The sequence below is a fragment of the Grosmannia clavigera genome (assembly GCF_000143105.1).
Source record: "Grosmannia clavigera kw1407 unplaced genomic scaffold GCSC_160, whole genome shotgun sequence".
NCBI classification, from domain to species: Eukaryota; Fungi; Ascomycota; class Sordariomycetes; order Ophiostomatales; family Ophiostomataceae; genus Leptographium; species Leptographium clavigerum.
In genome coordinates this window covers 543,218-567,446 of record NW_014040779.1, presented here as the reverse complement: position 1 = coordinate 567,446, position 24,229 = coordinate 543,218, and the positions used below count along the sequence as shown (strand labels likewise).

General features: G+C 52.3%; 10 protein-coding genes across 10 annotated transcripts; 3 read left to right on the top strand and 7 right to left on the bottom strand.

The window, feature by feature from the left end:
- Positions 1–2,300: 2,300 nt before the first annotated feature.
- On the bottom strand, positions 2,301–4,226 carry CMQ_4922 (cholinesterase precursor; the record flags this gene model as incomplete). Its single annotated transcript, XM_014315858.1, has 3 exons — positions 2,301–2,314; positions 2,598–3,695; positions 3,764–4,226. The coding sequence occupies 3 exons, from the start codon at positions 4,224–4,226 to the stop codon at positions 2,301–2,303; spliced, it is 1,575 nt and encodes a 524-aa protein (XP_014171333.1).
- Positions 4,227–4,843: 617 nt separating this feature from the next.
- On the bottom strand, positions 4,844–6,166 carry CMQ_5040 (aspartic proteinase; the record flags this gene model as incomplete). Its single annotated transcript, XM_014315976.1, has 2 exons — positions 4,844–5,349; positions 5,410–6,166. The coding sequence occupies 2 exons, from the start codon at positions 6,164–6,166 to the stop codon at positions 4,844–4,846; spliced, it is 1,263 nt and encodes a 420-aa protein (XP_014171451.1).
- An 896-nt stretch (positions 6,167–7,062) lies between these two features.
- Positions 7,063–7,783, bottom strand: CMQ_4962 (ketosteroid isomerase-like protein; the record flags this gene model as incomplete). Its single annotated transcript, XM_014315898.1, has 2 exons — positions 7,063–7,481; positions 7,738–7,783. The coding sequence occupies 2 exons, from the start codon at positions 7,781–7,783 to the stop codon at positions 7,063–7,065; spliced, it is 465 nt and encodes a 154-aa protein (XP_014171373.1).
- A 1,482-nt stretch (positions 7,784–9,265) lies between these two features.
- CMQ_5008 (short chain dehydrogenase reductase) lies at positions 9,266–10,331 on the bottom strand (the record flags this gene model as incomplete). Its single annotated transcript, XM_014315944.1, has 4 exons — positions 9,266–9,504; positions 9,560–9,975; positions 10,034–10,187; positions 10,259–10,331. The coding sequence occupies 4 exons, from the start codon at positions 10,329–10,331 to the stop codon at positions 9,266–9,268; spliced, it is 882 nt and encodes a 293-aa protein (XP_014171419.1).
- A 289-nt stretch (positions 10,332–10,620) lies between these two features.
- On the bottom strand, positions 10,621–11,982 carry CMQ_4975 (amidohydrolase domain containing protein; the record flags this gene model as incomplete). Its single annotated transcript, XM_014315911.1, has 2 exons — positions 10,621–11,674; positions 11,729–11,982. 2 exons carry the CDS (start codon positions 11,980–11,982, stop codon positions 10,621–10,623), a joined length of 1,308 nt encoding a protein of 435 aa, XP_014171386.1.
- An 891-nt stretch (positions 11,983–12,873) lies between these two features.
- Positions 12,874–13,825, bottom strand: CMQ_5048 (aromatic ring-opening dioxygenase; the record flags this gene model as incomplete). The annotated part of the gene is made up of 3 exons (XM_014315984.1): positions 12,874–13,102; positions 13,180–13,336; positions 13,441–13,825. 3 exons carry the CDS (start codon positions 13,823–13,825, stop codon positions 12,874–12,876), a joined length of 771 nt encoding a protein of 256 aa, XP_014171459.1.
- Positions 13,826–14,543: 718 nt separating this feature from the next.
- CMQ_4966 (beta-glucosidase 1 precursor) lies at positions 14,544–17,477 on the top strand (the record flags this gene model as incomplete). Its single annotated transcript, XM_014315902.1, has 2 exons — positions 14,544–15,598; positions 15,662–17,477. 2 exons carry the CDS (start codon positions 14,544–14,546, stop codon positions 17,475–17,477), a joined length of 2,871 nt encoding a protein of 956 aa, XP_014171377.1.
- A 330-nt stretch (positions 17,478–17,807) lies between these two features.
- Positions 17,808–20,189, bottom strand: CMQ_4936 (urea transporter; the record flags this gene model as incomplete). Its single annotated transcript, XM_014315872.1, has 6 exons — positions 17,808–18,123; positions 18,185–18,372; positions 18,431–18,616; positions 18,693–19,272; positions 19,331–20,042; positions 20,117–20,189. 6 exons carry the CDS (start codon positions 20,187–20,189, stop codon positions 17,808–17,810), a joined length of 2,055 nt encoding a protein of 684 aa, XP_014171347.1.
- A 2,526-nt stretch (positions 20,190–22,715) lies between these two features.
- Positions 22,716–22,973, top strand: CMQ_5050 (uncharacterized protein; the record flags this gene model as incomplete). Its single annotated transcript, XM_014315986.1, has 1 exon — positions 22,716–22,973. The coding sequence occupies one exon, from the start codon at positions 22,716–22,718 to the stop codon at positions 22,971–22,973; it is 258 nt and encodes an 85-aa protein (XP_014171461.1).
- A 494-nt stretch (positions 22,974–23,467) lies between these two features.
- Positions 23,468–24,103, top strand: CMQ_4950 (uncharacterized protein; the record flags this gene model as incomplete). The annotated part of the gene is made up of 2 exons (XM_014315886.1): positions 23,468–23,618; positions 23,676–24,103. The coding sequence occupies 2 exons, from the start codon at positions 23,468–23,470 to the stop codon at positions 24,101–24,103; spliced, it is 579 nt and encodes a 192-aa protein (XP_014171361.1).
- Positions 24,104–24,229: the final 126 nt, after the last annotated feature.

The following is a 24,229-nucleotide window of genomic DNA, read 5'->3' as shown; positions in this document are numbered from 1 at the left end:
TCTTGTGCCGTCCCCATTCAAAGGGCAGATACGGATTCTTACCCATAACAGATCAGAGCCCACGCGCCGTGCTCCATCGTGTTCAACTGCACCTACCCGATGAAGCTGACTACCTATTGCAAGGGAGGGTTCGCGTGATAAAGTAAGTTACCACACCCCTTCCCTTTTTCCGTGTTGAAAAGGACCCCCATATTAAATTGGCCATAACAGCGTTTGGCGTCCAATCGAGAACGTTGTCGAGGACTATCCTCTAGCGTTTTGCGACCCAGCGTCTATAGCTGAGAAAGAGCTTGTCGAATGCGACCACGTTAGGCGGAAATTTAGGGGTTCCACCCTCTACTCATACTACAGCCCACTACATTCTTGGTTTTACTTGGGAGAGCAACGACCAGATGAGGTTCTATTGCTCAAGATGTTTGACTCGGATACCACGGTCAACGCAACACGTAAGAGCAATGCATCGTATCTAGCAAGCACAGACAAGCTAACAAGAGTAGGGTGTCTGCATGCTTCGTTTCGCCATCCCGGCTCAACAGAGACTTCTAAACCGCGTAAAAGCATTGAGGTTCGGGCCTTGGTTTTCAATTATCCCAGCCACTAAATATCAACCAGTCCATATAACATACAGTACCTCCAACAATTGTCTTATCAATTTTTCTGTCATAGTTTCAGAGAAGTGACGTTATCCTCATAGAGTAGTATGGCCCACTTTTATGTTCTCCATAAGATCCCGCATCCCCTCCATGGAAGACACCAGCTTTGCGGCTTCGGACGGTTGTCCCGTCGCAATTCTCTCGATGATGGATGGCGGGGCATCCAGGTAATTGATAAGGCGATCAGACAACCCTGTGCTATCCGGAGTAAGACGGCTGTCAGTGTTCTAAATGAAACTCCGATTGTGGACACGACATGAAGCAAGGGCTGATTGGAACTAGTTGGGAATGGTGAACATACTTTGGTAGGTTGGAAGCATTACTTGCATTCACATATTGGCACAAGCAAGTTTTGGCCGGTAAGCCGGGTGGTTTAACGAGCATGCTCCGTATTTAATATGGAATCCTTGATGCAGGCGCTGTGGAACGCTCTACTCAAATAGCTTGTGGCTCCTCTTATACTTTTTATACTTTACGCAAATGCCTACTGATCACATGAACTTCGCCTTTTTTTCCAGAGCACGCCAACTTTCCATCGGCCACGTCGACAAGATGTCTGTTTTCAAGGCGGATCTATCAATCGTTAAAGCAGCTTCCAGGAACTTCGCAGCATATGGCCGAGACAAGATGTGCGCGATGCAAATAAGAGCACACCTGCGGACTTCGCACTCAGTTATATAACTAGCTGTTCATTAGTAAACAGCCCTGTTGTTCTCCGTATCTACAGAGTAACGCGGGACTACGGGACTGGCTTAGCCTAAGTGGGTCTTTAACTGATTATGCGTGTCCAGTGAGCGTGTACGGAGTACTTCCGAGATATGCCGACGTACTGATGTCAGGGCATTCTGCGCCACACGGTACATGATTTTTTCCACCACACGGCACAAGCCCTCAAAACAGCTCAATTTGTCTAGTTCGTACGACAGGTCTCAAAGGCGGATCGACATACCTAGTAACATATATAAAAGAGCACAGCTGTGCTGATGCAGACCACATTTGCGGGTATGTGGTTTTGATCCGGAAGTTTGGATACTTCGAGGTACTTCGTGCTTTGCCAATAACGATTCAGCTGGCAGTAATTTGGTTTCATCGTAATTACCGAAGTGGTCTCAGAAAATAAATTACTGCCATTCATTTACTATGTACGAAGGGAGAGGCCTGTACCACTATTTGCATCGCCCTTGGTGAAACCTAGGTCTATGTCACGAAAAATGGTTTCGTTGCAGCCTGAAGTAAGTCCAGCATCGTCTAACAAGCAGCAATGCACCAATCGCTTTGCACTGCATCGATCCAGGTACGGGCTAGCAGGGCAATGGAGTAATTGGCTTGTTATCAATAGCCTATGTGAAACATTTGATATTGCGACCAGGAAGTTTGTTTTTCTTGGTAACCTGGGCATCGGCTCGAATAAAATTGCGTATGTTCCTACGGAGTAGTGCCTTTACCTTGGCGGTACCTATCGTAGCAAGCTATGGAAAGACAAATGTGTAAGTGTTCTAGCCCTCTCGGGCTAATGCATCTTTGTGCAATAGAGTCTGCCAAATCACAGAATTGGTGGCATATATGGGGCTGTGCAGCCTCTTGACGTGTTCAGATGCACGAGCTTGAGGGCAATCTAAATAGTTTGTTTTAGAGATATCTGCTTATTTAGAGGATGAGCTCTTCGAAATTAGTGTAGCAGCCGGCATGTTATTGTATTGGCTGAATATAGACTGCCGTGATCCTCGAAATCGAAATTGTGCTCCGCAAGGAATCAAAACACTACTTATAGCTGTTTTGGTGTGCTAGATACGAACTTGGTTTGTTCAACAAGTGCTTTTTTGGCCAACTTCATTTCTGTTTCGACGCAAACCCCGAGCCATAAATTGAATCATGATTACAAAAATGACAAGCTGCTTTTTGTAGTCTTGACCAAGTCAAACGCCGTGGATGTTGAAACCGTACCCAAGGCACCCATGGTAATGGTCGAGCACGGCGCGTCGTAGACAGAGGGGCTTGTGAAAAGAGCCTTGGGAACGTTGTTCAGACCCAGCTGAACGAGGGTTTCGCTGCCGGGATCAAACAAGGGCCAGCCAACTCGGGCGAGGCCGTGGTGTGGATCGCTGCAGAAGGCAAACCATGCTTGTTGCATCACAGTGGTGAGCTGACGCTGGTCAGCCGAGGTAGGCAGACCGCTGACATCGGCGGAAGCGCCAAAGATCATGTGCAGATCAACGCCGTGGTAGGCGCCTGAGGTCGGGTACAGACGGGTGTTATTCCAGTTGGCAAAGTAGCGGTAGGCATATGAGGGGATGCCATGCTTCCGTCGAGCGGTCACCTGGTACGAAACGGGACAAGTAAACGACTCGAGGAGAAAAGTGGTGACCTGAGAGGTTGTGGGAATGATGCCTTGGGCATAAGCCGGAATTTGATAGTAGCCATTCTCATTGTCGTTATTTCCATAGAGGATGGGCAGTTTGGAGAAGCTGCCCTTGACGGTCAAATTAACGTAGTCTGAAAACACGAGCTCGTTGTCTGGCTTGGGCCAGAAAGCCGGGATGGAACGAAGAACACTGGTACTCGAAGCTGGCTTTATGGATGCGGCAGCAGACTCGATTGCCGGCCATTCCACCTCACGTATGCATGCCATAGTGTCGACAGCACTAGAACAATTGACTGCTGCCACGACCTTGTTCCAATTTGCCTCTTGGACAGCCTGGGTGTTAACAGGGAAGCTGAAGACATTTCCGGAGTGTGCGATGATACCCTGGGCAATAGGGTCATCCCGATATGCATAGGCCCAGTAGTCCACGCTGACACCACCAGACGACTGACCGTCAATGGTTATCCGAGAGGCATTGCCACCGAATCCGGCAATGTTGTCCCGGACCCACTCCACGGCAGCGCGTTGGTCGCGAAGGCCGAGATTTTGAGTCCCGTTTGGATAACCTGGGAAGCCGAAGATGTTGAGGCGATAGTTGACGGTCACGACAACAATGTCTTCGGCTTCGGCAAAGTAGCGGCCGTTGTAGAAAGGCGTGTCTGTGTTTCCAATGGTGAAGCCTGTAGACATCAGAGCCTCATCAGCATGCGGGCGTAGAAATGTGGCATATCTTGCCATGGAGACTCACGTCCACCGTAAAAAAAGACAAAGACCGGTTTTTTGGCCTTGTTCGCATTAGCTGTCGGCTTGGACCAGACATTGAGCGTAAGGCAGTCCTCGCTCTGTGAGGTGCCGGCTGCCGAAGCAAAGTAGTTGACAATCCTCTGGGCCTGGGGTGTGAAGTCCGGGTAGTCAACTGATTTTGATGCTTTGAGAGGGCAGTCGTCACCAAATGCGGCGGCCTCGTAAGGTTCCGTGGAGACAAACCGCTCTGGAGCTGCGAACCTCAACTTTCCTACAGGGGGTTTCACGTATGGAATGCCGAGATATTCGACGACACACGAAACGTTGGCTGCTCTATGTCCGGTGATAGGCCCGTTGCTTGAGTCGACTATGAGGTATTTTTCTATCCCATATTGACAAGGATTTCGATACGCGGACACGAAGCCTGAGAATAGGGCAATGGCCCTAAATGGGACGGCGGAATGCATGATGAGATTTTTGAATACTCGTGCCCCGATATGGTCTTTGTGCTGGAATTAAGGCGCCTTATATGCAATATGACGGCACATACACAATTTTTTTGCATTGAACTGGTAAGCTGCAATTAGGCGAATCTTCGGAATTTGTATCCCGGCTTTGAGGAGTGGGGTTATACATAAGTGCCGGTTGTTGTATCGCTGCATGAAGTCGGAAGTGAAGGATTCAGACTTCTCCAATTCTAGTGCAGCACACCGATATTGGGCCATTGCCAGCCGGCGCAATACCTGGAGTAGGGAGAGAAACCACATAGTCTAGTTGCAAGATTCTTGTGTCTTATTAGTAGCCTAGGCCGTTCATACTTTCACAGAAGCGCCTAAGTTGAGAACTAGTGCCCCGTCTTTGCAACGGTAGAAGACGAACGGAGAAGGCCGTCGTTGCAAGTGAAAGCTTCAAAGATATCTGAAGGATGTGTCAAACAGAATTTATTTGATTGTGTTTGTTTACTTTCAAGGACAGGATGCTTGTAAATCCCCACTATATAGGCAGGTCCAGGTACTTGCTCCACGTAGTAAGATGCGTACATCTTCGTACATCTACTAGTTCTTAGTACTTCCTTTCTTCGGGCTCAGTTGAGCGTCTTGGCTGCCCATCCGATTGTCGGTACGGTTGCGCCATTGAAGACGACAAATGCGCTCTTCAGAGCGACGTCGCCGAAAATGTTGATACCAAGATCGGAGCTGTCCTGCAGGCCACCGAAGCAGGTGGTGCCTTCGGTATCGACAGGGCCATAGTTCATGTACTTGGCCGGAATGGTAATCTTCAAGGACCCGACGCCGAACGTGAAGGTAGGCAGAGTGGCGCTGCAGCTGAACACGTAGCCGCCGTAGTTGCTGTTATCAGCAGCTCCGCTGACCTTGGCGTAGTATGCCTCGACAATGCTGAGGGGCAGGTACAGCAGAGTGGTGCCGGTGTCAGCAATGCCGACAAGGGCGGTGGTCTTGAAGGTGGTCGAGCCAATGGAGTAGCCAGACGAGGTAAATCTCCAGTAGCCGGGGTAGGTGTCGACGTTGACATAGGAGATGGAACCGGTGTAGAGAGACGAGTCAATATAGCCGAAGTTGTAGGTTCCGGCTGCAAGATTGGTCAGTTTTTTTCCCTTTTCCATTTCCCCTACTCCTTTGTCAGACTTACGGGCTTCATGCTTAAGGTCGGCCGTGAACAGCGGCTTGCTGAGCGAGCTCTTGGCATTGTCGAAAAAGGTCGGCACAGCATCGGGATAGACCGAGTTCAGGGTGTCAAAGCCCAGGCCAAGGAGGCCGTCAACAGCGCTGTCGTTTGTGAAAGCGGACGACACCTTCTGTGCCACCTCGACGTCCTGATTCACAGTGATGCCGGCAATGGTGACGGTGTCAGAGTACACGATGCCGCTGGAGGAGCTCGGGTCATCCACGCTGCCGTAGTTGATGCTCCAGCTGGAGCCGTCCTCGAGCTTGGCCGTGGAGCTCTTGCTGGGGTAGTAGAGCGTCTGGCCGTTGACCTCGGACGTGTCAGTCTCGCTGCTGAAGACCCACATGTCGGACGAGCCGGTATCGAGGTCGAGCTGCAGGACCTGCGGCGGCGTACCGATGCTGACAGGAATGGTGTAGGCATCGTCATAGCTGTCGACGGGCGTGGCCACAGAGCTGCCCTGAGAGCGCTTCTTGACCAGTCCGGTCCGGTCGACGGCAGCCTGCAGGTAGTCCGGGATGGGCTTGCCGAACTTGAGGTACGTCTTGTAGATGGAGACGGCACCGTTGAACTTGTAGTTCTCGTTGCGCACCTGCATCAACGAGGCGGTGCCGTCTTCTCCCGCGAGGGAGGCGGCGCCGATTCTTGTCGGCACGGCGGCGGCCATGCTGGCCAGGCCGGCCAGCGTGGCGGCCGCGAGAGTCTGTGTGAAGGGTGCCATTGCGGTGACGTGGACTCGATCTGGGGGACTTGGAAGATGTGCGACTGTCTGAAGCTCAGGACTACTGATGGAGAAGCGAAAGCATCGCGTCCTTTAAGTAGCTGCGCCATAAGCCATGACGACTGAGCAGTCATATGGACTATTGCATAGACGATGCCAGGAAGGGAAGTCGGCACTCGTCTGCCCATCGTGATCATCCCCATGCTGTTAGGCCAGCTATCACGGGCACTCGTAATGCCATTATAGGCAGCTGGACGGCGACAACGGAATGAGGAAGCCGGCACTTTTGATACTACCTTCCCCGAAATTGGAAAGGCCTGGCCCGCAATGTTTTGCCGACGTGATCAGTCGTGTGCCGATGGGACGACGGCGACAAGCCAATGCACAGACCAAAACGAAGGCCATAGTCTAGACGAAGATCAATTGGCGGTTATAGCGCTGTGATTGGCACGTCCCTTGTACGCTGTAGCGGCTTTAGGGACCTACCGAATCGGCATTAGGCAATCTTGATTCGGTGTCTGTCCACCAATCAGCGATCAGACGGCTTCTTGGCTCGCGATAAGTGACGCTGCCGTGCATAATTGCATCGTCGAGATCAGTTCGTTGCAGGGATTGGCACACGCAACGACGGGACTCTTAGTCACGAGGCTGAGGGGGCCCGGGACTTTTTTGACAGACCACGGTTCGCCAGCCATCCGTTATCGGGCTCATAATCAAGGTTAGAGGTTGGGTTGGAGGTCAGGTTGGAAGCTGTAACTTCCAGATGCGGAAGTTGTTCGTCGCATCAGCATTCCACTCACGCATCTAAAAGGGGCAATGAGCCGGACGGAATCTATTTTGTGGGCTCTGGCAAAGTGTTTTATACGATACAAAAGGACTGTCTGATGTAAGGGTTCTTAGCTTCTCCGGACCCCGTTTTGCACCAGTGGCTTCATGCTCGAGAATGCGTATCTTGCAATCTTCCACTGTCCACCCTCTACCTTCATGAGGAAGAGCTCCTGGTTGGAGTGTGACTCTGTTTCCTGCGTCTTCAGCATCGTCTTGGAACCCTCGGCGGTGGTCCGTGCGAACGCCCATTCGTCCGACTGCACCACAATTTCCTCGATATGGAACGAGATATTGAGCTGAACGCTGGAGAAGATCCGCGTGTACGAGTCGTGCAGGGCCTGTGCACCCACGCTTGCTGGGAAGTGCGGTGCCAGGATCACACCATCGCTGGTGTAGAGCGAGACTGCTTCCCCCACGTTGCGACTTTTCAGAGCCGCCCCATAGGCGTGGAGCGTGGCCGTGATTTGTTCAGTTGCGGTTGCCGTCACTACGACCAGTCAGTCTCTAATTGGTCCGTTGCATGCATAACGACACGTACTTGTCAATGGTTGTGGCTGTTGTCTTTTTGCTGAAGGTGTGATCGTCACGGCGCAATGTCGTAACTATTGGGAAAGACGAGGCTCACAATTTATCATGAATCCTGTCCAAGGAAGAGTGGGGGTCTCCGCCTTCAATGGCTGCTAATGAAGAGAAGGAAGAGCTAAAGACTTGCAAGCAAATGCAGATGTGGATGTGCGAGCAACATGGCTCGTGCCCAAATGAAGACAGGGGCTCGATGCCGTAAATCATAATCTTGTGCCACTACGGTGTTTAAGAATCTTACAACTAAACGATGGAAGGCTATAATCATTGGCCTATCATCCCCAAAGAAAAGAAAAAGAATTTGTAATGCATATATCATCCATCCCGTTGCGTTTTATGCAGACGCGATTCAGAGGCCGCCATTTTCCGAATGCTCCGCCTTAAACGTTTAGCGGCGAAAGCTAGTTCTCCACTCCGTTCCCATTCTCCCACTTTTGTCATTGCAAAGAGAATGGTGCAATGTTCGGACGCTCGGAATATTGCCAGCTACGGAGTACAGCTTGCTCAGAATACCGTTTTCATCCAAGATCGACAAGTGGCTTTCACTGATATCGGCATTTTCAGCAACGATCATCATGCCCCCGCCATAGCATTAGCCATGGCAATTCGTGCAGCAGCAGCCAGAGAGCCAACTCTACGTCTTCGGATCCATGGTAGATACTTTGCGTCGAGCGACATCCAGTGTTTTGCAATAATATCGCGCATATGTGACATAAGGCAATGGCCTTGAAGATGTCTGTTCCCCGGCGAATACCACCGTCGTAGCCACACTCATATTCTCAGCCGCCTGTGAGATGCTTTTCTCGGCGTAGGAATGCGCTAGGGCGTGCATGGCCGTTGGAGAAAATCCCAAGGGGGAAGCCGTCGTTCTCCCCGTGATTGTGGTGCGTATCAATGTCTGGGTCAGAACTGACTAGTGCATGTGGCCGTATCTTGTATCGGTCGAATTCTTTTGTGTCGTTCAGTATGTTGCATCGAAGATCGGATGAGAAAGAGAAAGCCAGAAAGATATGGGACAGCGTATGCTTACATAAGCATGTTCATGGCAGCTTTTTGGAGGCCTCTTCTCAAAGTCCTTGATACTACGTAAAGAAAATGCGTATCGTAGTTAGGCTCGCTATTCGCGATGGTGTCAGTGATATGTCCAATTCGTCTTGGTTCGAGTTAAAAAGCGGCCTGGAGAAAGAACGGAGTAATAAAGAATGGATTGCTGGGTGGTGTAGTCTACGTCTGCGGATACGTGTATATAGCATACGATCCTTAGGTAATCTTGGCCTGTCTTTAATAGCTGCTATCTACCTGGTTATTACTGGCCTGTACTGTTGACCTAAGAAAGAATGACAAACGCATTGATGCCCGATATATGATCAAGGAACATATCAGTGAGCTACGGTAACATCCCTTACTAGTTTTTTTATCACCCTTTTTTTTGATTGAAAGCTACGGCGATCCTGCCAGATATGGAAATGACTGCTTGAGAAAGCTATGGAAGGCTTGGTAGAGACACAATATATTCCACAAGCAGAGCTGCAGATGAGGAGCTACTTCAAACTATAAGGAGTACGGAGTACCGGCGGTATGTTCCGGCATGCGCAGGGGTGTAATTATAGTTTTGTTCTTTGTCTCCGAGTGCTACTAATGCGAGTTCGACCTTTCAGATAGGTCAGCCAGCAGCAAGAGTTCGATCCATTAATCGGAATTGGAAGTCACGCCCTTGAGGATGAGCAGCCGTCCTCCCTCAACACGGACGACCTTTCCGTCCATGAAAGCGCCCGCTTTACTGGTCAGCCACAGCGCCGTGCCGACCATGTCCTCTTCGGTGCCGGCCCTTTTTGCCGGCGTCTCGCCTGCCAGATGAAGGTTCGAATTTGCGTCGGTGGTCGTCATGCCCGACGGGACGATACCTGGCGAGATGGCGTTCACGCGAACTGAAGTTGGTCAGCATGTCACGCGCTCGATCGAATGTCTGTTGTCTTGACGTACTGTAATATTCAGCAAACTCCATGGCCATGATACGGACCAGGTGATCGACTGCCGCCTTGGATGTCTGGTAGCACGGCACAAACTGGTTGTTGTGCACGCTGGCCGGGCTCGAGAACATGATGACACAGCCACGGCCGTCTCCCTTGGCAGCAGCTGCGCCGAGGAGGCCGACCAGACCAGCCGTGAGGTAGTAGGGTGCCAGCACGTTGACGCGGAAGGTGTGCTCCCAGCCCTTGTACGGTGCCGACAGCGTGGCCGCCTCCAGCTTGTCGAGGCCCTCACCCGGGCTGTAGGTGATCTCGTTCATGTACCGGATGGCGGCACAATGGATCAGTGCGTCGAGCGAGCTCCCAGTCGCCTTGATGCGGTCAACCACCTGCTGAACTCCTTCCTCGGTTGCTAGGTCGCCGTGGATACTGTCTGCGGGTCAGCATCGTGCACCAACGGGACAGATGGGCAGAGGGAACAACGTACGTGATGGTGTCGGCCGGTGCCAGGCCGGACGAAGAGCACAGCTCTTGCAGCTCTGCTTTGGCTTCCTCTAGCGCCTTTCCGTTCACGTCCACCAGTATGGTCTTTGCTCCGTTAGCCGTGAAGCCACGGGCCAGCATGCGACCAATGCCACTGGCTGACTCATGGTGTAAGTTTCTTGGCTTTCTCCCATGTATTGTCTTGTTCATATCTGTCGGCTGCTCTTACCTCCACCAGTAATGGTGACTGTGCGTCCAGCGACGTCAAAGAGCTCGCCCGAGAGAAGGTTTCTTGCTGCCATGGTTTTGTCTGCTGCCAGTCGTGATGTTTGACTGAAGAAACCAGCATCACGATTGCGTGACTTGCAAGCTAAGCCAGGTCATAACCGAGTATCCACGATCGGAGTTTCTCGAGCTTTTAAAGTCCTACTCGGTCATTCCCGATCAAGACCAAAGCTGCTTATCGGATTATAACGTTTACATTACAATTTCTACCGACTCCGACAGAGATGTCCGTACACAGAGCACAACAGTGTTATCGCAGAGGCTTGATTTGTACATAACGTCTGATTGACTAGAGATCCAACCAGCTCAATACGCAAACTTTGCCTGTCCATCGGCCTTCCAGACCTTTGCGTCCTTCATGACGAAGCTGACATTGCGAAGTGCGCCGGCTGTAGTTTCCGGATTTTCGTCGACGGCAATGATGTCGGCCTGTAGTCCGGCGTCGAACCAGCCGAACCGGCGGCCGCACCGGTTGCCGCCACAGGCCTCCCAGCCGCCGATGGTGCAGGCCTCGAGCACGTCGGCAAAGGCGACGCCGGCCTCGAGCATGAGCTCCAGCTCGCGCACGTTGTCGCCGTGGGCATACGTCCCAGTGTCGCCGCCGCAGGCCACACGCACGCCCAGGTCAAAGGCGCGCTTGACCTGCGGCAGGATCTCGTGGAAGCGCTTTGCGTGCAGCTTCTCGGCGACGGCCAGCGTCGGCACCAGAATGACGCCCTTGTCGGCCATGCGCCGATACATGTCGTCGGTGGCAAAGTAGGCGTGCTCGATGGAGTCGACGCCGGCTTCGATGGCCGCCAGCGCGCCCTCGAGCGTGCAGCAGTGCGCTGAGACCGGACAGCGGGCCAGCTGTGCCTCGGCCACGATCATGCGCATCTCCTCGGCCGAGAAGACCATGTAGTCCGGGTTCGGCTCCTCGGGTGGGTGCAGCACGCCCACAATGTACGGGTGCTGCTGGGCCGGAGGACAGCGCATGATCCGACGCCGGTAGTCGGCAAAGAACTTGATGATGTCGGCACCGGCGGCAATGCGTCGTCGTACAGCCTGGCGGCACTGCTCCGGACCGTCCACGGCGTCTGCGCTTGACGGCAGACAGTGGCCGTTGCCGCTGTTCTCCGTCCGGCACTCAAACGAACCTGTGCTGGCTAGCACCTTGGTCGCTACAAACAGCCGTGGCCCCGGTGTCAGTCCCCGTGCGATGGCGTCCCGCAGATTGGCGTCACATTCTTGCATGCCCTCCGAGCCGAGATCGCGATACGTCGTATAGCCGGCCAGAAGTGCCGTTCGGCAGTGGTTGACGCCGCGGACGACCCTCTCCGTCATGCTCTCGTCGCGCTTCTGCTTCAGCGCCCCGGCCTCGCTGCAGTCCATTAGCAGGTCCATGCGGCCAATTCTGCTCGGGCTGCCGTCTTACTCGTATGCGTGTAGGAACACGTGCGTGTGTGCATCCACCAGTCCTGGCAGCACAAACTTGCCGCGAAGATCGACATCGCTGGCATTGCATGTCTCTGAGAACGGGACGGCCTCGTCGTCCCGCTCAAACACCCGCACCATCAGACCGCTCTCCACGTCCACTGTGACAGACACATTGTGCCGCACCTGCTTGATCTTGGGGTCAAACAGCCAAGACGTGTGCACAGTGTATTGCGCCATGGTAGTGACGAGCATGTGATGTTACCAAGTCAGCTTTCACAGACCACTTCCATCTCCGTCCCGATGCTTAAGGTCTTCGTCCTTGCAGATAAACCTGAGAAGCTCTCGGCAGATTCCGTTGTCGGTCGCCATTTCCACGCCATTCCCCGGTGGCTTCGTTAGGCTAGGGTGTTAGGCCACTTTTAAAGCCGACGGACGTCTGTTTCCACTCTCTAACCCGCCGTGACTGAATCGTGCTGACACTCTTCACGGATATCTGTACTGTGTGATACGTCCCGAATCAAGGAGAGAAAAGATATTTTCGCCTGCCGCCAGTTTGACCAAGGTCGGAAACAGGCGTAGATAGAAGTGCTATCAGTCATAATGTGTCGAAATAACAAGTTGGCACTGCATATGCTAGCTGCCTCGCAGAAATACAGCCGTACGGAAGTTCTTTGCCCGAATCGAACCGCGTTGGTCTTTTGTTAGCCTTTTACTGCACCAACTTCACTAATGGCTCCCTGCCCATGATGTTTGCCCTCACAACTAGCAATATTGCCAGCCACACGAAGCGGGCTACTCGGCCGCCTTTATCATTGGACCACACTTCTTCATTTCGCACGGGGCCCCCCGTTGTAAAACTGGGTTCAAAGCTTTGATTGTCATGTTCAACATCTCCGCTCTTATGTCGGGTATCTACTACCTGTACATGGGTTTTCTGAACAGGTACAAGGCTGCTGTTCTGGCAAACAGCGAAAGTGGAAACGAACAAGTGGACAACGAAGAGTTCTTCAGTCTAACTGACAAAATCCTGCCGCGCTTTGTGTATTTGATGCGAGATACGCTGTATGTACAGCTTCGAGTTTTCTTCTATCCAGGGGCATATTTGCATATTTAACTTGATGTCTGACCGCCCCGTGCTCTCTCTTAAATCCCACCAAACTGATACTGCGCCCAGCTCAAACTTCCTTCAGGAAGCGTCCAGCGTTGCATTCCCCTATCCTTGCCAGCTGCACCGGCAGCGACAAAGACGGGCAGTAGATGTTCCACACTAGGGTGTGCTTTCCTTGCATCAGTACGCTTCATCAAAGCCACCATAGCTTCCCGTCGATCTTCTGGGCTTGCTGTCGCAGCCTCCTTCAAGGCTTCGTCAAAGCTAGTACAATATCTACGGAGAGTTGTCAGACAAAACTGAGACGGCGGACATTTTCGGGCGTTGACGAGGTTGCTTACGGCATGTTTCTCCCAGTTCCTATTGTTGATCGGAAGTCGTACAAGTTATGAACTGCCATCCCAGCGCCTATTATCATGATGCCTTCGTCACGAAGACTTTCCAGTGCTTCGCCTATACGATAGTGCTGTTCCACGTCGTCATTGGCGAGGAGTGACACTTGTACAATGGGCACATTTAGTGGGTTTTTCGTCGGATGAAAAGCTGTGGATTGAAACCTGTTAAAAACCAATAAAGTGTAAAACTTGGTTTGGCATACATACCGGCCATGAAGCCAACCCATATGCCATGGTCCAAACCTCTTTTAGTTTTTTCGACCCTCATCCCAGCAGCATTCAGTTTCTGGACAACTTTTTCAGCAATCTCAGGACTTCCCTTGTTGGGATAGTCAATTTGGTAGTATTCAGGTGGAAACCCGTAAAAGTCGTAAATCAGATCCGTGTGCTCGGCTGCGTTAATCTTGATCCCCGGAGATTCCTGCCAATGCGCAGAGAATACAACCACTGCTTTCGGCTTGATTTTAGTGGTGATGTCTTTCCCAATCTCTTCTAGCTTGACGTTTGCTGGGTGGGAAGCATTGTCTGTAAATCCTGGCCCGCCAATACCAAGAAAGAACACGGGCATCCTGCGGCCGCCGGTGGAAGTCATGGCGCTCGTTTTGGTGTGGTGAAGGAGATCAGGCACTTCAAGATGCTACAACGTCCTTTCACAGATACAGGGAGCAGTAGTTGTCGATAATGTTCAAATATATACAGTATCGTTTCTCAATAACACGGCTTGGTTTGCAAGACACGTCGCTGATTTGTAAGTTCAGAATCGGAAGCCGTTCGGCGGGTGAATGAGGAGGGTCAAAAGGTCCCCACTTCTGTCTCTCATCCAATGCAATGTGCTGACTGGACCGCTTTCCCTATTACCTAAGCGGCGTACCTGACGTTGGTTTGATTGGACGGTGAGGGCGGATGCAAATCGCCAAGAGAAATCGAAAAGCCATTGCGAAGCTATTAATTCAGTGGCAACCCCATGAACCAACCCTTTGACCTGTTCGCAAAGAGGGGAATAGCGTACGATGTCGCAAGGCACCAATACGAGACATCATGTGCTACTTCACGTGATTTACCTGCAGTTCTTGGCTTGAAAGCTGTAACTTAGGATACGAGAAATTTAGCGGTCGCAACTTCCGCCGTTTAGCGGCTGAGCTTCCCAGAATGCACGCGTCTGGGCCACAAGCAGAGAGCCATTTAAACCACGCGTTTGGCAGATGCATCTCTCCCACGATCAACTAGCACAGGCTCAACAATCCATGCCCTTCCAAACGGACACCGGTCGATAGGAGAACAACAGAAGAAATCCTGGGCCTACCGAAGCTATGGACGAGTCCAGACAGGGCCTCCTCCAACCCGAGAGAGAGGCCCGGAGCTCTTCTGAGGGCAGCGAAAACGATCACGAATCCGATCTCGACGTCACCGAATACCTGAGCTCCGATGCAGAACTCCAGCGCAATTCATTCTTTCTGCTTCGATGGCGCCAAGCCTGCCTTCCTCGACGATGGGTCCGATCCCGACACTGTCTCGTCGCTCTGATCTCGTCTACGGTCTTGATTGCCGTCTTCGCTATTGTCGGTGGATTCGCATACAAAAAGGTTGCGGTAGAGCCAGAGTACGGACTGTCGCCACCTTGGTACCCCAGCCCCAAAGGAGGAACGGCCAGGTCGTGGGCAGCGAGCTACCAAAAGGCATCCGAAATGGTCCGCCGTATGACGCTTGCCGAGAAGGTCAACATCACAACCGGCACCGGCTGGGAGATGGGCCTGGCCGTCGGTACAAATGGCCCTGCGGTCAACGTTGGCTTTCCCCAGTTGAATCTTCAAGACGGGCCTCTCGGCCTCCGGTTCGCAGACAATGCGACGGCACTGCCGGCCGGCATCGCGGTGGGGGCCACATGGAACAAGCAGCTCATGTACTTGCACGGCAAGGTCCATGCTGAAGAGGCCCGCGGAAAGGGCATCAATGCCATCCTGGGTCCGTGTGTCGGCCCGCTGGGTCGATTGCCAGCCGGTGGCCGGAACTGGGAAGGCTTTGGCTCCGATCCCTACCTGCAGGGCGTGGCTGGTGCCCAGACGATCCTCGGCATCCAGAGTCAGGGCATCATGGCCACGATCAAGCACTTTATCGCCAACGAGCAGGAACACTTTCGGCAACCGTGGGAATGGGGCCTGCCTAACGCTCTGAGCTCCAACATTGATGACCGGGACTTGCATGAGGTGTATGCTTGGCCTTTTGGCGATGCCGTCAAAGCCGGAGTTGTCAGTGTCATGTGCAGCTACAACATGGTCAATAACAGCTACGCATGTGGAAACTCGAAGCTGCTGAATGGCATCCTAAAAGACGAGATGGGCTTCCAAGGGTTCGTCATGTCTGACTGGTAAGCTCGCCGTGCGGTGGATCTGCCGATTTGCACGCTGACCTGACACCTCTCCTCTCTCAGGCTTGCCCAACGTTCTGGCGTCTCGACCGCTTTGGCTGGCCTCGACATGACCATGCCTGGCGACGGTCTCGGCTGGCAGAATGGCCAGTCTTTGTGGGGCCCAGAACTGACGCGATCTGTTCTGAACGAGTCTGTCCCGGTCGACCGTCTCAACGACATGGTCACCCGCATTGTTGCGGCATGGTACCAGATGGGCCAGGATGCACCGTCTTTTTTCGATGGCGAGGGGCCCAACTTCTCATCCTGGACAGACAAACAAATGGACAAGCCGTTTCCGGGCAGTCCGTCGCCTCAGACGCTGGTCGAGGTCAACAAGTTTGTCAATGTCCAGGGCAACCATTCCATCGTCGCTCGCCGCGTTGCCGCAGAAGGCATCGTGTTGCTGAAAAACACAGACGGCTACCTACCTCTGGGTGTCGACGGTGTTTCGTCTTCCCAGCACCACGTGGTCAAAACGAAGCATAGATCAAACTCCACAGCTGCCGGCGCAGCCAAGGTGAAAATTGGCATATTCGGCGAAGACGCCGGGAGTGGTCAAGGACCCAATGCCTGCGTTGACCGTGGCTGCAACCAGGGAACGCTTGGGTCTGGCTGGGGCTCTGGTGCTGTCAACTTCCCGTTTTTGGTCCCTCCTGTCGACGCTCTTCATGCGGCCTTTGACAAGGAAAAGGTTGACCTTCAACAGCACCTGATCAACAAACCCAAACCCGAGACATACGCCGATATGGACGTGTGTATCGTCTTTGCCAACGCCGATGCAGGCGAGGGCTACATCTCCTCGGGAGGTATTGCTGGCGACCGCAACGACCTCCTCCTGCAAAACGGAGGTGACGACTTGGTTTATGCCGTGGCAAACGGCTGTGGCCATGGAAGTGGGAAAGTTGTCGTCGTTATCCATGCCGTTGGGCCGGTGCTGGTCGAGCGGTGGATTGACCTGCCCAACGTCAAGGCCGTGCTGCACGCCCACCTACCCGGCCAAGAAAGCGGAAACGCCATTGCAGACGTGTTGTTTGGGCTCGTCAACCCCAGCGGCAAGCTTCCCTACACCATCGGCCGGTCCTTCGATGATTACGGGGCAGGCTCCAAACTCATGTACACGCCAAACGGAGTGTTGCCACAGCAAAAGCTGGACGGAGACATTGACTACCGCTATTTCGACAAAAATAACATCAGCCCACGATTTGAGTTCGGGTTCGGTCTTTCGTATACGACGTTCGAAGTCGGCAACTTGACTGTGCACGGGCTGAAGCCAAAGAGCCCTCTTCCAGCTCCTCGGCCGTCCTCGGCCGTGTCGGTACCAGAATACGACAACAGCCTTCCTGACAAAAAGGAAGCCCTTTTCCCATCTGGGTTTCGGAAGCTGGCAAAGTATGTCTATCCTTACTTGGACTCTGTAGACGACATTGTGGTTCAGCCATACCCATACCCCAAGGGCTACCACGATACCCAGCTCCTATCAGGTGCCGGTGGTGACGAGGGTGGAAACCCTGATTTATGGGAAACGTATGTCACGGTCACCGTTGATGTGCATAACACCGGTCCTCTCTCTGGACAAGCCGTGGTGCAACTGTACCTGGCTTATCCGCAAAACGCTGCCTATGCTGCCGGTGTTGCATTTCCCGTGAAGGTATTACGCGGCTTTGAAAAAGTGCAGCTTGATGGATCCACAACGCAGTCGGTGGCCTTCAATTTGACCAGACGTGACCTCAGCTACTGGGATATACATCGACAAAATTGGGCCATGTTGACTGATGGCCAATATGGGTTTTTAGTTGGACAAAGCTCTCGGGATCTTCCTCTGAAGGGCAGTTGGTAAGGTGTATTCATCAGTCTTTTCGATAAACGCTACAGACGTAACTTTGTAAAAATCGAAGTGTGCATACTCATACAAACTGTCGCTTGAGGCTCCGACCCGCCTCGAAGAATCGTTGGTCTATTCGATCTCTGTGCTTGGTCTGCCCGATGTTTATCTTACGATACAACAGATTCAAGGCCCAATCACCAATTTGTTTTCAAAAGGTTATGGGTATATTGTCTAAGATAATCATATCAAGCGCCTCCACCACAAATCACTGAAAACATTTTCCTTCCTAACACCTCTCGCTCTCCCTGGGTGAAATCTCAAAACCTGGAAAGTGCTGCATTATTACATCACAACAGTCTCTTCCTTGGAAGAATCCTTTTTCTCTGTAGGCGTGACGTCGCCCGTAACAGCAACAGCAGCAGTTTCGCGTTCGGCCTGAATTGCTTTTCCCCGGCCCTTTCCGGTGAGGTCCAAAGCGATGCACTTGAAGGTGTAGGCCAGTGTGCGCCGTCCTTCAAAGACAGGGAAGATGCCCACCGCAGCCAGGGAGCAGAAAATCCAGATAATGCCGACCGTCACCCAGCCGGTAAAGAAGGGCTTTGAGAAGATGTAGCCGGAGCCATACATGGGCATAGGCCAGAGAACGAGGAAGGCGATACTGTGACATGAATTAGTCAGAGGCCAAACAATCAAAGGTTTTCCAACTTCGAGATACGTACGTCAAGAATGCGGTGGAACACCTGCTAATTTTGCTAGCCCGTCGCAGTTTCACCAGCTCTTGCGCAAATTCCGTGTCGGTTTCTTCTTGACCTCCCAGCGTGTTCTCCAAGTCGACACCAGCCGATGCAGCAAGATCGTGGTCGTCGCCTCTGCGAATCGCGAGCATAGACTGCCAGTCATAATGGTCCTGTAAATGTACGCATCAGCACAAGATCTGACAAGTAGTCAATTGGTGGGGCACTTACGACTCCGAAAATCAGAGTGAAAATGGGCACCAAAATCAAGGGCGAAAGCAGAGCAACGACGTTGCCTGCAAGCATGGGGTTGTTTGAGCCGGTGCAGTCCACATCAAGAGACCCGCACTCTTGCTTGGCAGTGACAAGCCATGCTATCAAGGCAAAAGCCAGCCCGAAAATCGGGGTCAGAGAAGCCTAAGACGTATTAGTCAGCAGATGCAATACGGTGTAAGTACCCGATATAGAAATTCTGAATTCAAGTAGAACTCACAGCCCATTTGTTCTGGCCCGACCAGGTGAGGGTCAAGGTGAGGGGCAGGACGGCCGAAGAGACCACGACGCCCATCATGAGGTACAGATAGCCCATGCTGATGCCCGCATACCAAAGGCCAACAGAGAAGCTGGCGATAAAGAGTGCGTACGCGCAGACGATGCAGTGGCTCATCCAAACAAGACTGCGGCCGCTCGCAGCGGGGTTGATGTACGTCCGGTACAGATCGTATGTGCAGATGGACGAGACGGCAATGAGCTCAGACGAGGTAGCCGACGTCACGGCCATGAAGACGATGAGCAGAGTTGCCGCCGCGCCGCCCTTGCCTAGAAGAGCGACGGCGGCGTAGGGAAGAACCAGACCGCTAGACACCTCGGCCTCCGACATGCGCAGAGGGAACGTGGGGAAGTTCGGGTTCGACTCCAGCGCAAGAGCCGCAAGACCCATCGTTGTTGCGGCCAGCCAGGGGATGGCAAACCAACTGAGGCCGCCGATGAGGTAACCAGGCAACGCATGGACCGGAGAGGCAGCAATGGCCTTGTTCCAGTATCCGTTGTCATTGAAGACTGTAGCAAAGTTTCTATGGCAGATGTCAGCACGTACAAAGTCGAAAGTCGATCTAAGATGACTAAGCATACCCAGCGATGTTGATCACGAAGAAGATGCCTCCCTCGCGGGACCGCATGGTGAGGTAGCTGCCGTCCTTGTTGCCGGAGACAGGGTGGGAGGCGGCAGCCTCGACAAGGAGGTCATAGACCTTTGACGGCGAGCCCAGCATGTCGGACGAGGCATAGGTCGTGAGGGCAAAGACGATGATGATGATGAGAAGGATGACGGTGTGGACCCAGTCAGTCAAAATGGTAGCCTTGAGGCCACCGACCAGGGTGTAGGCCACGACGCCGACGGGCAACAGGTAGATGGCCGCGATGGTGTGCATGCCGGTGAGAGCATTGATGGTGGCCGAGCCGCCGATGATGAGCATGAGAGAGACGAGAATGTTTGTGGCGAGGCCGAAGACGAGAAAGACCATGTGGGCGATGGAGCCGTAGCGAGCGCGGATGATCTCGAGGAAGGTGTGAGCGTTGGGCGCGCGGCGCTTGAGCTCGATGGCGAGGGTCGCGAAGAGGAGGATCTGCACGGTGGCGCCGGAGGCATACCAGAACGGACCCGAGACGCCGTAGCGATAGCAGACGGCCGTGCTCTGCAGCAGCGTTGCCGCCCAGGTCCATGAGGAGACGACGGCGGAGCCGACGAGACCGGACTTGACCGTGCGGCCCGCCGTGGTGAACATCTCGGACGTCTGCAGCTCCGAGTTGTAGCGACGCAGGATGAACGTCACGAGAATCATGCCTGTCCCATCGAGACGCACGTATCAGCCTCCGAGACACGATGGAATCACGCACAATGGCAAGACGAGAACATACCCAGCGCAAAGGCTATGCCAAGGCCCAGCACGACGCCATAGCCGACGCCCTGGTCCAGAGAAGGAACCACCATTGTGACCGGCCAGAGAACAATGCAGAGATGTGCCGTATTCAGTTTCAGGAGAACAGAGGCCAACGACTAGTCACAGCTGCGAGACAGCCACCAAAAAAATAGTATATGCAGACGTCTCAGCTTCAGGTACAGCCACGAGGGTGTACCTGGTATGGATATATACGTTTATCCATTATGCCATCCCAAGGGTTGTCAGGCTAACAGCCAGGTTGGATTACTGTTTCGGTCCCATCTGATCTGCTCGTGCACAGTTGAACAACTGATAACAGGATATTGGATCGTGTATGGCTCGATTTGCAATGCAATCTCTGGCAAATCACAGCTTGTCCTTGAAGCTTCATGCAAAGTGGAGAAGGATCTGTACTCCGGCGTAGTTCGGGCGAGAACGGCGAGGAAATCCTAACGCGAAGGCCCCCCCCCACATAGAAGGGTACATTACAATACTCTGTGCTGTATCGGAAGACGGAAGAAAAAAATCTGCCCCTCCGCATCCCCTCTATAAAGTACCGTGGGAGCAAATCTGCTATGTCCGAGCAGATTTACCTTTGTAACAACGTACTATCGCCAAAAGGGGAAATGAGCTAAATAGCGCAATCGGTCGTCAGCAGGAAGAGCTATCTAAGCCAATCAGGACGCAGAATGACACGATGTAATAACGGCAGTCATTGATAAGCCACCGGAGGTACTGTTTTCGAGCAACGAAAAGAGCCCCCCAACCCGATCAACGGCTAATGGGACATGCTAGATAAGACAGCCAGGGTTTTTCCAGCTTTTCCAGCGCTTCAGCAGGCGTGATCGGTAAGATGGGGCGGCCGAGACGACGGGACGGTGGTTAGGCTCCTAGATGCGTTTTCGCTTGTCCATTCTTGGCTTGGCAAATGAGCATAAACTTATTTGCTTAAATTATTCTGCTAATATAAATCTGCACAGCAAAAAACGGCTTTCAGGTTTATTTTAAAAAAAATCTGCACTTCTGAAACACCGTAAGAAATCGTATCCAAAAGTGCATTTCCTGCGTTCTCTACCTGTACTCGAATCTACTCCGTACAGTTGTTTCCCAAAGGGAGATGTGCTGTTTCCGGCAATTACACGCTAGAAAAGCGAGACAGCCTAATGCAACGTAAGATTCACTTGGTGTAGGTTGTAGGTTACATGGCATCTTACGAGCAAACTTCTCATCGGAGAGCTCCGCTCAAGGTGTGTGAGATGAGCATTTCCGGGGTTAGAAGTGGAGAAAGCACGGGCTTTGATGCTCCAGCAGATTGGCCGTGTATCCTTGTACCTTTGGTTGCAAAGACTAACATCCAGACTTTGTCCTGTTACTGTTTTTACTGCCGTAGTAGATACACTGCTAGGATGGCTTTTTCTATTTATCGTCGTGCGAACTTTTCCAAGTGCAAAGAGTTTGATCTATTTACTCGCAAATTTTTTATCGCCTCGTGTCAAACAGTGTTTTATATCACGCATCAAGTGCTGCCATAGCCACACCCAGTCCACCGGGTCGAACCTTTTGTCCCGTAAGCTCACGAACGACAATACGCTTAATTAACGCAGTCCCATACTGAAGGTCATTGCTGCACCTCATATTTCTATTGGCTGGGTCGGAGCAGATGTCTAGCTGTATTATGTATAGGCAATTGTTTCAAAGCTATATAGGTATCACCTTATCTTTGTCTCTTGTAGAAGTGCATCAGCATCTCTACCTGGCTGAAAAAGCTTTCAGAAGCTTCCATGTTTTAGCTTCCGTAGCACGTGCCCAGGTGGTCCGAGAAGGCGTCCAGGACTCTGCTCCATAGCGCTGCCGCGATCATGGCGCGATATAAAACGTGCAGGATCGGCAGGTCGTTATGGAACTTGTGCGGCTCCGCAACATTTCAAACTCTATGCCATTGCTGTAGTCTGCCAAGATGGGCTGCGATGAGCGAGGCTGACCGAGTGGGTGATGCAAGGACTGAGTGGTAATAATAGTCAATGGATGTACAGGGGCTCGCCATAGCTATGCCGTAAACCTCCTGCAAGGCATTTAAGTGTTTGTAAGCCTCAATAGGAACTGTGCTGATATACACTGTTGCCTTTTAGCCATCTCAAGATAAAGAAAGTAAAGCTATTAGAGATACTTTATGCAGGCACATTTAATGACGTGTATGTAGGGAGCAGTCGAGGCAAAGCAAGGTTCTTACTAAGACTTGTGATTGGTTTGTTGGAAGGAAGGAACGAGGGTTGAAGGGGAATTTGACTGAGAGCTGGAATGACCAGTATTAAGCTAAAGTTTAGGAGATTCTGGCTCGTTGCTTCTTGTGCCGAACACTTGATTCTGCTTGCCGCTCAGACAAAACGAAAACGAAAAGAGACGAGACAATAGACCGAACAAAAAAGAGACAAAAGCAAAGAGACGGTATATCCCCCATACCCTTTCAGATCCTGTCCGACCTCCACCTCGAGACGCAGGCGGCTGGCGAGACGTTTGTTCCGAAGTAGACGGCCCCGAACCTGGCCCTGCTGGGTGACATCGGCCAGGTGGCCGACATGAACGGCCGGCTCTTCACCTTTCTCGAAGAGCAGCTGCGCCGCTACTGGAACGTCTTCTTTCTGCTGGGCAACCACGAGCCGACCGGGACGAGCTGGCCGGCTGCCAAGGCGACTGTGCGCAGCTTCGTCACGAGGCCGCCGACACGCACGTCATCGCCAACCAGCGCGGCTATTCTCGGACCCCCGCGGCTGGCTTCGATGCCAAGAAGATTATCTACGTCGGCGAGAGACTGTGCGCAGATGGGGATGAGCTAGGCAGAGCCTGTTCTGAATAAATGAAGATCTGGAAGTCTCTGCCCCCTACGAAGAACAAGAATGGCGATGATGTGAACGAGCCCTACGATACTGAGGAATTGATCAAATTTGATCAATGATATTAAAGGTCAGTGTTTGCCAAAAGCTGTGACTAAACAGCATGATTCGACAGTCTCAAAATAAGTCACCACTTGGACGATCACTGTTATACCATAATGACCTCCACTTCCTTTTACATGGAGCAATGCCGACCAGATATTAATACAGTCCCAAATTGACAGAAAGCTTGCGCAGTGCTGAGTGGCAAAATATTGTCCAAAGGGCCTCAGTAAACTCACAATTGCCACTGTTGAGTTGCGAGGGATCACACTCAGCCTCATCTCGACACTGAAATTTGAAAGCAAAAACCTACCGCATAGTTTCTTAGAATATTGTATCTTCTTTGCATCTGAATTAAAAAAATTGTAAAAATTCACAATACGCTTTCTCCAACTATGGCTGCCTCCATCGTGTCCGTAGCAACGAGTATTAGCTCTGCTGTCTCGTCCCCGACTGGATTTTGGGCTTCCATGGCTACACCTCTGGCCTCTGGGACCCCAGGCATTACAGCGAGCGCACACAACATCTGGCTTGGAGACAACCAAGGTAAGAACTTGCTTGGATCTATTACTCTCAGCTGCTAACTATCATCATTCCTTGTAGGCTGGAAAACGTTCTTCCCTTGCTTCTCTGAGTTAGCCGATACTACGGACAGGCTACGTAGTCTCGTCACGGTCACCGTTACAACATCTCTTGCACCCAGCACCACCGTCACAGCCGAAGTACTTGCAGATATCCCACAAGCAACGCAGGCTGGCACGGCAGAGGAGGCTGAAGAGGCTGATGAGGCTCATGCGCGTGCCCCTTTTCGTGGGGACTGGACAAAGATCAGAAGAATGTGTCGCTACCTTTGTGAGGAAGGCTGGGTGGACGCAGTTCCCGTCTATCAATTTGAGCAGGAGACGGACGGGGGAAGCACCGTCACTGTTATCTACTGCCAGAACTGCGAGGCGTATGGACGCGTCCTAAATGTCACCAGCAGCGACGCCTTGGATGCTGCCATTGTATCTCTTCCATTGGAATCGAGGTAGCCAGATAGCTCTTTTTCCTCTCCCCGATTATCGTAGTGCTCCAAGACGCAACAAGCTCGACCCATTGTCTGAAATCGCTATGTACCGTTTCAACTATAGCACACCACCTGTATATAGTAACAGTAA